General features: G+C 38.8%; 1 protein-coding gene across 1 annotated transcript; it reads left to right on the top strand.

Moving 5' to 3' along the window:
• Positions 1 to 2,401: 2,401 nt before the first annotated feature.
• On the top strand, positions 2,402 to 7,054 carry LOC102748919 (phosphatidylinositol 3,4,5-trisphosphate 3-phosphatase TPTE2; the record flags this gene model as incomplete). Its single annotated transcript, XM_081810977.1, has 5 exons — positions 2,402 to 2,598; positions 3,859 to 3,978; positions 5,963 to 6,062; positions 6,204 to 6,267; positions 6,990 to 7,054. Coding segments are annotated over exons 1-5 (438 nt in total), but the record flags the coding sequence as incomplete, so codon positions are not given.
• Between the last annotated feature and the right edge of the window lie 3,640 nt (positions 7,055 to 10,694).

The raw sequence follows: 10,694 nt of genomic DNA on the forward strand, positions 1-10,694 counted from the left end.
AATGTATTATTATCAATATGTCTCTTTATTTTGGTTAACAGTTGGCTTATGTACTTGGCTGCTCCCATGTTGGGGGCATAGATATTTACAATTGTTAGATCTTTTTGTTGGATAGACCCTTTAAGAATGATATAGTGTCCTTCTGTGTCTCTAACTACAGTCTTTAGCTTAAAATCTAATTTGTCTGATATGAGAATTGCTACCCCAGCTTTCTTTTGAGGTCTGTTGGCATGAAAGATGGTTTTCCATCCCTTCACTTTCAATCTGGATGTATCTTTAGGTTCAAAATGAGTCTCTTGTAGAAAGCATATGGATGGGTCCTGTCTTTTTATCCAAGCTGCAACCCTGTGCCATTTAATGGGAGCATTTAGACCATTTACATTGAGAGTGATTATTGAAAGATATGAATTTATTGTCATCCTATTGCCTATGAAGTCCTTGTTTCTATAGCTTGTCCCTGTAAATTTCTGTTCTATATCACTCTTGGGGTCTTTCTCCTTTTATAGAACCCCCCTTAATATTTCTTGCAGGGCCTGCTCAGTGGTCACATATTCTTTCAGTTTCTGCCAGTCCTGGAAGCTCTGTATCTCTCCATCCATTCTAAATGACAGCCTTGCTGGATAAAGTATTCTTGGCTGCATGTTCTTCTCATTTAGTACCCTGAATATGTCTTGCCAGGCCTTTCTGGCTTGCCAGGTCTCTGTGGATAGGTCTGACATTATTCTGATGTTCCTCCCTCTGTACGTAAGGAATCTCTTCCCCCTAATTGCCCTTAGGATGGTTTTCTGGGTTGTAAGATTTGCAAGTTTTACTATTGCATGCCAGGGTGTTCGTCTGTTCTCCTTGATCTTGGGAGGGGTCCTCTCTGCCTTTAGGACACAAATGTTTGTTTCATTCCCCAGATTAGGGAAGTTCTCAGTTACGATTTGCTCAAATATATCTTCTAGTCCTCTCTCTCTCTCTCCACAACCTTAGGGTTATCGGCCTCTTGTTCTTCCAGCCTGTTTTCTGGGGGAGGGGCCTGCCATGCTGCTACTCAGGCAATTTTGTTTGGGCAGAGTTGCCCTGCCCCCTGTGGCGGGGGATGGGCTCAGTGAAAACTAGTTTTGGGGGGCTTTTGTTCTCTGGTGGCTTTCCCTGGCAGATTTCTACATCTCTTCCAAGAGTCAGAGCAGAAGAGACTATTTCCAACCCTTTGCCTCAGAACAGAGAGATCGCAGTCTGTTCTTCAGTGAGCTCTCCAGGCTACACCGTCTCTGTTTCTGTCTGTTCCTAAAAACCATAGCGACCTGGGTTGTGTGCCCCACAGCAGCACTCCCAGTCCTTGCCTCCAGGTCAGGCACATCTCTGCCCTTTGTGCTTCTAAAACCACCAGCTGCCGCCAGTTCATACTCATGCCCCCGCAGCTCCAGGTTTCAGTCCGGGGGGCTGTCCTAAAGTCCTTTCCCTGCCGCTACCAGTGTGTGAGTCTGTGCCGGGTCCCCAGTGCAGGAGGCTTTCAGGCACCAGTGGTGCAGGATCCCGGAGGCTCCCTCCTCCTTCCATTTATCTTCCAATATCTGCCTATGGAATCACAGCTCCCCGCTTCATACCTCGAAACCAACCACCAGGGATATTCTGTTTGTAGAGATCCAGATAGATCTTCTCACATCTCAGGCTGATTTCGTGGGTGTTCAGAATGTTCTGGTAGATATCCAGCTCAAATCAGGGGACTGGTTGAAATAGGTTCCCCTACTCCTCTGCCATCTTTTTGAGTCACTCAAGAAAGTATTTTGAAGACTAATGAATTTATCTTCCAAGATTATACAAGTAGTGTAATCAGTTTATGAAAAATGTGTTTAGAATATATGAAAGAAAGGCTTAGGAGGTACTTTAGAGTTCAATCATGCATATATTTATGGAATTGAATTCCTTCTCATGTGCCCAGCACTTTGCTAGAAGCATCTATTAATATATAATCTTACTGATAAAACATCTTACTAGTCAAAGTGGTCTTTTAAGGGCTTATGTTAGTCATGCTCTCACTTGGTTTTCATTGCTAAATTTGTAGAAGTTATCAATATGAATGAGGTTTTATTTATTATGAGAAATTGGTAGAAGCCCCTTAAAAAATTCTCAGATTTAAGAAGAGTTTACAAGTGGAGACATGTAACTTTAATTCAGGTTGCCTGTGCTATCTTAGAGTATTAATCTGATGTGTCTTTTATAAAAGGGCATGATGACCTGAAATGGTGGTATGGGAATTTTAATTCTCTAACAACTGCTTCCATTGGGTGAAAACTTAGTAATTGTTTTGAGATTCTAAGGCAACACAGTATTCCCTACCAGTGGACAATTTAATCCTATATGACATCTTGGTATCATATCATTGGCCTAAAGGTACCCTAACTTGAGGAGTGAAAACCACTTTATCTTTATTCTATTTTTTTGTTGTAGAATATTTGGAATTTTGCTGATTTTTGTGGATCTGTCCCTCATCATTACAGACCTACTTGTCACTGAGAGCACGATGTTCATTCCTTTGGAGTATCGTTCAATTTCTTTAGCTATTGCTTTATTTTTTTTCGTGGATGTTCTTCTTCGAGTATATGTAGAAGGGTAAGTTTGATTAATTTTTTAAAAGCATGTAAAGCTATTTTGTACTGCTATGAGAAGCATCCCCAAATAATTACCAAGTCAACCCAACAAATGTGTCCCTCTTTATCAAAATAATTCTCCTCGGAGGCATGGTCAACAAGAAAACAATCCAAATTCCAATTTCTACTAGATTGGGCTTTAATATTATTGTTGCAACTGGCACTCTAGTTACCAGCAATGTATTATAGATCCTTCAACAGGTAAAGCTTAAAGGGTTTGCAAAGTGGGGCCAGGCAGCATTGTGTCTGCATGCACATAATTAAGAGGACAATGTGGGTGAGGTATAAATATAAATCTCACCAAGAGGTGAATCTAAATAAAAGCTGACAGTGTATCAGTACTAGATAATAGATCAGGAACAACCCCCTACCTCAGTTAAAATAAAAATTTATGTTAAAGGACATAAAAGATCTGAGCATGCTCATTCCATCAATGAAGCTTGGTGGTGAGGCAGCAGCTGATTTTCTCTGCTTGCTGGCTTTGTGAAAATGTGGATGAAGTGAGCCAAGCCCTGGAAGATGTCAGCAATGGAGTCAGGGACTAATTCCCCAGCCTCATTTCATCCAGAGCATTTCAGAAGACTACTTGTCTCCTCTCCTGCTGAACTTCTATCCTCATACTTCAGAACCAAGGACTGTTTTTACCCCCAGGTTACGGAGCCTGAGAGGGGCTACCCCAGAATTGGAAGAAGGGTTCCTTGGAGCACCAGTGCTCGTGGCTGAAGGAGCCAGTGTTGGGGAGGAAGGCAAAGTGGATGGAAGTTCAGCTTTCACAGGAGGAAATCCCAGCCTACTGTGATTCTACTGTAGGCGCAAAGCCAGAATTTGCAAGCCAAATTACTGGACCTTGTGTTCCTCTTGCACATTCCTCACAGCCCAGTTGCTCTAAAGCTGTGACACATTTAGCTTCCGTTGCTCAGTAGTACTGCCAAACAGCCCACCTTTGTCACCCAATACATGAAGGTATTGCTTGCTTCTTGTTCAGTGAGTTGGTTCTATCTCTTACCGTACTTAAGTTGCCATATTGATGCTTTTGTCATTTGTATGTATAAAATAAGATACAGTTTGGATGTTTTCCCCCTTAGTCTAGTCTAGTATGCATTTTAAAGAATCCATTAAAGTAGAATTCTTAATGGGATGAGTCAAATAATTCGTGTTCTTAAAATATCCCTATTTATTCTTTGGGAGAGCATACACTAATATTTTTTGTTTTATACTATAGGATACAACAATACTTTTCTGATATACTTAACTACTTAGATGCTGTCATTATTGTAGTGACTCTACTGGTTGATATGATTTATATGTTTTATGACTTTACGTCTCTTCAAACTATCCCCAGGTAAGAAATATATATTTATTTCCCTTAAAGTTTTAATTTTTTTCTTTTGTTTTTTTGGGGGCCTTTTCCGTAGTTTTCCTTTTGCATATCTTTCTAAGTCTGAATGTGCTGATTCTGAGCCAAATAAGCTGCAAAAAATGAAACAGACAAATTTCCACATACTTGGAAACTAAAGGATGGTTGTATTTAGGGAAGAGTGAAGGGTGTACAGATTAAGTACCTTTACCTGAATAAAGAACATGGAGTCCCTAAAGAAGAAACTTGGGACTTTGCCTCTTGTACTCACTTTAACTTCTCTACATTTTGAAATTCCCACTGAGGTCAAAAAGGTTACTGCCTGTGTTCTCCTCTAGGATTTTGATGGATTCCTGTCTCACATTGAGGTCTCTCATCCATTTTGAGTTTATCTTTGTGTATGGTGGTCCAGTTTCATTTTGCATGTGGTTGTCCAATTTTCCCAGCACCATTTATTGAAGAGACTGTCTTTTTTCCATTGGACATTCTTTCCTGCTTTGTCAAAGATGAGTTGACCATAGAGTTGAGGGTCCATTTCTGGGCTCTCTATTCTGTTCCATTGGTCTATGTGTCTGTTTTTGTGCCACTACCATGCTGTCTTGATGATCACAACTTTGTAATACAGCTTGAAGTCAGGCATTGTGATGCTCCTGATGGGCATTAAGGAGGGCATGTGATGTGATGAGCCCTGGGTGTTATATGCAGCTAATGAATCATTGAACATTACATCAAAAACTAATGGTGTATTATATGCTGGCTAATTGAATTTAAATTTAAAAAAATTCCCACTGAATTCCCATTGAGCTTCAATCACAAGTTCCTTACACATGAAATTCCTGGGTTTTTCCTGTAATCAAGAGAGTTTTGGTTTAAGCATATGCAAAATTTGGGTGACTCCAGTGATGGTTCTCTAAGAAAGAGCAAATGGAACAGAAAACAAAGTGACAAAGGTAGCACCATGGAAGTGGAATTTTGCAGTACAGCTGAAATGAAGAAAGCTGAGGCAGTTAGAACTGTTTAGGTATCAGGAAACTAAAATGTGTATGAGAGACTGATGATTCCCGCTGCTTTTCCTCTTGCTACTGTGGCAATGAAGAAAAGGAACAGATGTATATTGGGATATAGATGTTGGGTAGCTCACTCATTAGTCCAACAGCTTGCTCGTTTCTGTACTCCAACAGCTTAGGACTTAATTCAGGTCCCAACAAAATTTGATGTTATATGATAGGCTTTTGGAGTTGTTTTAAAATAACTGGATCCAATATGGTCCTCTGACTGGCAACATCAGTATCACCTAAGAACTTGCTAGAAATGCAAGAGCTAAAACACCTCAGGCCCCACTCTAGACCTACTGAATCATATGCACACTCAAGTTAGAGAAGCACATATGCAAACCATCAGTTCTCTGCCATCATGGTTTTTTCTGATGGTAGGAGAGACACCAGCTAGCGCACTCGGCAAGTGTCTCAATCTGCTGCCTGCCTGGTACGTGTTAGCAGCTGTAGTGAGCCTCTGTTACTGATGGGAAACACAAAGGTGAACAAGAACTGTTTTGATGGGAGAAACTTTTGATGGGAAAATGATTGAAAAATCCTCATCTTAAATCACAAAAGTTCAGTCCACAAATTCTATCATATAACTATTTCTCTCTACCAGAGTTTCTCAATCTCAGCACTGTTGGTACTTTGGACCAGATAGTTCTTTGTTATAAGGGCTGTCCTGTGCATTGGTGTTTAGTAGCATTCCTGGCTTCTACCCACTAGATACAAGTAGCACACCCTCATACACAGTGTGACAACCAAAAATAACCCCAGACATTGCCAAGTATCCCATAGGTGGGCGGGTAGGAGGCTTGGTGGGGGGTTTGTGTGTGTGCAAAATCACCCCTGGTTAAGAACTACAGCTCTAGGCTTGGTCCATATTGACAAAATCCTATTTCTAAAGCAAAAATGAATCTTTTTACTGTTAGATTGACAATTTTATTTCGACCTCTACGACTTATCATTCTGATAAGAGTTTTTCATCTGGCTCATCAAAAGAGACATCTTGAAAAGCTGGCCAGAAGGATGGTAAGCAGGCAAAATATGTTTATGATTCAGAAAATGTTTGTTTCAGGAAATACTGACAAGGGTTATAGATATCTATATAATATTCTTTATTTTTATGTCGATTTTTCATCTTACAAATTAATGATTGTTTTAAACTCTTAGGTTTCAGGAAACAAACGGCGATACAAGAAGGATGGATTTGACTTAGACCTCACTTATGTTACTGGTTTGTAAAGTTTAACTGTTGATTTACTTATATTAACTTCAAATCTTCCTGGTGTGTGAGTAATTATGTGAATTTTGTTCTTGCTTTTTCTGATCCGTGTTCTTTCAAAGCATTCTTTATCCATGAAGACATGAGCCATATGGTAGCACAACATATTTGTAGTTTATCCCTGACAATGGAAAATCTGCATTGTCCTCTCAAATCAGGGCTGCTTGGTTACTGTACAGGAAATTGAATGGATTTCCAGTTGGCTCCCTTTGTTTTGTTTGGAATTTGAGTTCTACTAGTCTTTCTGGGTCGCAAGGATTTCAAAGAGACCTGTTCTCTTCCTAAAACCCTAGAGAATAAGGGGTCTCAGTTTTCTGAGTCAGGAGCACTGGAAGGCACCCTGAGAGTTTCCACCATTGCTGGAGCCCAGATCTCTCATTTTTCTTTGGTGTTTAAATAGGAAATAAATTCTCACCACCGGTCAACACAAATCTGTCCCATATGGCTGGAACTAGTTGAGTCTTAAGAACACTATGTGAGTTTAATCGTCATTATATCAGATAATTTAATATGTTATCTGGATTATCCTGAGAGGTAGCTTTTTTCCCCCTGTCATTCTCAATCCAGAAAGTTCTTTTCTATGAAAAAGGAGTCTGATTATATATAAGTTAAGTTCTCATATATTGTTTCACATTTATAATGACATTCATAATAGTGACTATTTTGACTTCCAGAGCGTATTATTGCTATGTCATTCCCATCTTCAGGAAAGAAGTCTTTCTATAGGAATCCCATTAAGGTAAGGGTTATTTAACAAATGCTCACAATTCTCAGTAAACATAGACTGTGGAGTCATAAGTTTAATATTGGCCCAGAGATGGCAGTGCTCCAAAAATTTACTCTCTCAGGTAAAGAATTATAATGGATCGATAGCAATTAGTTTTTGCTGTGTAATGAACCACCGAAAAACTTAGTGACTTATAGCACCAACCATTTACTTAGTTCATGATAATGTGGTTTATGAATTTGGGTTGGGCTTAACTGGGTGGTTCTGCTGATCAGGGACAGATTTGACTAATCACAGCTGGGCTAATGCATACATCTGTGGGCAGCTACTTGGCATCTGAGGATTGGCTAGTCTAAAATGGTATGGTTGGAGGGGTGCCTGGGTGGCTCCGTTGGTTGAGCATCCGACTCTTGGTTTTGGTTCAGGTCATGATCTCAGGGTCATGAGATTGAGCCCTGTGTTGGACTCCACACACTCAGCACAAAGTCTGCTTTAGGTTTTTCTCCCTCTTCCTTTGCCCCTCCCCCTGCTCACTCACATACATGTGCTCTAAATAAATAAACAAAATCTTTTAAAAAAAATAAAAAATAAATAAATGGCATGGTTGGATGGCTCCATGTGATGTCTCATGCTCCAACAGACTAATTCAGGCTTGTTCACATGGTGGCAGTGGCAAAGATCCCACAAGCAGCAAACAAAAGAATACAGAGCCCCTAATGGTCCAGGTTCAAAACTAGTATCATATGGCTTCTACCTCATTCTGTGGTACAAAGCAAATTACAATTCAGTCCAGATTCAAGGAATAGAACAGACTGCATCTCTTGATAGCAGGAATTGCAACAAACTGTGGCCATTTTTATAGTCTTATCATAGGAGAGAAGGTTGGGAATTCTTTAAAGAAGATACATGTTTTTAGGTTGAGGTCCTAAGTTATAGTGGAGGCATACTGCTTTAGATAATGTGGATTAAATTATTTCACCCTTTCATGAAGATGGCAACAAAGACAAAGAAGGAAGTCCTTGCCCCTCCCAAAGCTGAAGCCAAGGCAAAGGCTTTGAAGACCAAGAAAGTGGTGCTGAAATGCATCCACATTCACCAAAAAAAGATCCACAGGCCACCTACATTTCAACAGCCCAAGACACTGTGTCTCTGAAGGCAGCCCAAATATCCTCAAAAGAAAGCCCCCAGGAGAAACAAGCAAGGTTGACCACTATGCCATCATCAATTCCCCCTGACTACTGAGTCAGCCATGAAGAAAATAGAAACAATAACACACTTGTGTTCACTGTGGATGTCAAAGCCAACAAGCACCAGATCAAACAGGCTGTGAAGTAGCTCTATGACATTGATGTGGCAAAGGTCAACTCCCTGATCAGGCCTGATAGAAGAAGACCTATATTTCACTGACTCCTGACTATGATGCTTTGGTTGTTGCCAACACAACTGAGATCATCTAAACTGAATCCAGCTGGCTAAATCTAATTTTTTTTACCATAATAAATTAATTAATTCAAACATAAAATATTTAATATGAAATTCCAGTTAAAAGCCATCATTTAAGAAGTTTGCATATGTGTGTGATTGTGTATTAGTGCAATTTATATTATTAAACCAATATGTAATTATGTACATATATGTATATGTCTATATTTAAGTCTACATATAAACATGCATATATAATTATGCTTTTGTTGAAGCATAACAAATACTATAAATTGCACTAATCTTAATTGGATCTTGATGAAGTTGTATTTAGGTATATATGTATGTAACCAACACCCCTATCAATATATAGAATATTTCTTGCTCTTTTTCAGTCAATATCCCAACACACTGGAGGTAATTATTATTCTAACATCTATTACACAGATTAGTTTTACTTTTTCTTGAATTTCACATAAGTGGAATCATATAATACATCTTTTTTGACTTTTTATGCCCAAAATCTGAGATTCATTCGGTGTTGTACAGTTCTTACAACATTTACATATTACTTGTTATAACTTTAATATTTACTGCTATCTAAAATTCTGATTAAAAGCCCAAGCATTCAGGGGCACCTGGGTGGCTCAGTTGGTTAAGCGGCTGCCGTCAGCTCAAGTCATGATCTTGGGGTCCTGGGATCAAGCCCCGTGTTGGGCTCCCTGTTCAGTGGGGAGTCTGCTTCTCCCCCTCCCTCTGCCGCTCCCCCTGCTAGTGCTTACACACACACACTCTCTCTCTCTCAAATAAGTAAATAAAATCTTTATTAAAAAAAAGCCCAAGCATTCCGTTTACAATCAGGAATCATACAATTGTACACCCCTTCACAAAGACATCAAAGGTGTTACATTCTATAACATCTATTTTACAGAAATTTTTTAAAAAATCAAAAGATACACCTGAAGAAACAGATATATTTGGCAGCCAGTAATTTTGACAGGGAGGTTGTATAAGTCACATGACTTACAATATGTGAATGAAAAATATTGCATTTTGAGTAGTCATTATGCTTTGTGTTGATAACAAAGAAAGAATACTGGCTGTTGAAGAGTCATGTGAAAAAATATTTAATGCACTTCAAAACGTTACACAAATTATTGTGGTTTCTATGCCCCTAAACCTTTAGTCATTTAGTTCAAGTATGTCACTAAAGTGATACATTAATTCTTCCAGTACAATGTATATTTCATTCTATTGACCATTGCATACTCTAGAATATATTAGAAAGAAATGTGTAATATTCACAAATGTTCAGAAAAGCAAGACCACCTGTGAACCTGCTTGGTTCTTTTGAGATGATCTCATGGCCACTTAATAAGTATTCATTCCACAAAATAGTAAGCTAATGTTTGAACATAATTTCCAAGATAAAACACATTTTCTCATAAATCATGAAGTCTCTTTCTCAAGCACCACAAAAGTAGACAGAAGAATTTTAGTTTGAACAGATTTCTTGGACTGTGCTTAACCTGGTATTTCAGCTTAGTTTCTAAGACTTCAGAAGGACCAGATTTTGAATTACAGACAGTCTCCAATTAAAAAGTTTTGGCTTTTGGATTCTTTCCATGATTTGGCCCATGACTGATGAATGGATAAAGAAGATGTGAGATACACACACACACACACACACACACACACACACACCCTCTGGAATATTACTCAGTCATCAAAAATAATGAAATCTTGCCATTTGCAACAACGTGGATAGAACTAGAGTGTATTATGCTAAGTGAAATAAGTCAGAGAAAGACAAATATATGATTTCACTTATATTTGGAATTTAAGAAACAAAGCAGATGAACATAGGGAAAGGGAAGGAAAAATAAGATAAAAACAGAGAGAGGTAAACCATAAGAGACTCTATAGTTAAAAGAACAAACTGAGGGTTGCTGGAGGGGTTGTGGGGTGGGGGATGGGCTAAATGGGTGATGAGCATTAAAGGGGCCTCTTGTTGGGATAAGCACTGGGTGTTATATATAAGTGATGGATCACTAAATTCTACTCCTAAAACCAATACTACACATGTGTTAACTAACTTAAATTTAAAAAATAAAAAATGCTCGACTTTACAACAGTATGAAAGTGATAAGCATTCAATAAACCTCATACTTTGAAGTTTGAATTTTGATCTTTTCCCAGGCTAGTGATCTGTGGTGCGATATTTTCATCA

The sequence above is a fragment of the Leptonychotes weddellii genome, unplaced genomic scaffold (genome assembly GCF_054177405.1).
Source record: "Leptonychotes weddellii isolate Sample4059 unplaced genomic scaffold, ASM5417740v2 HiC_scaffold_4771, whole genome shotgun sequence".
Lineage (NCBI taxonomy): Eukaryota > Metazoa > Chordata > Mammalia > Carnivora > Phocidae > Leptonychotes > Leptonychotes weddellii.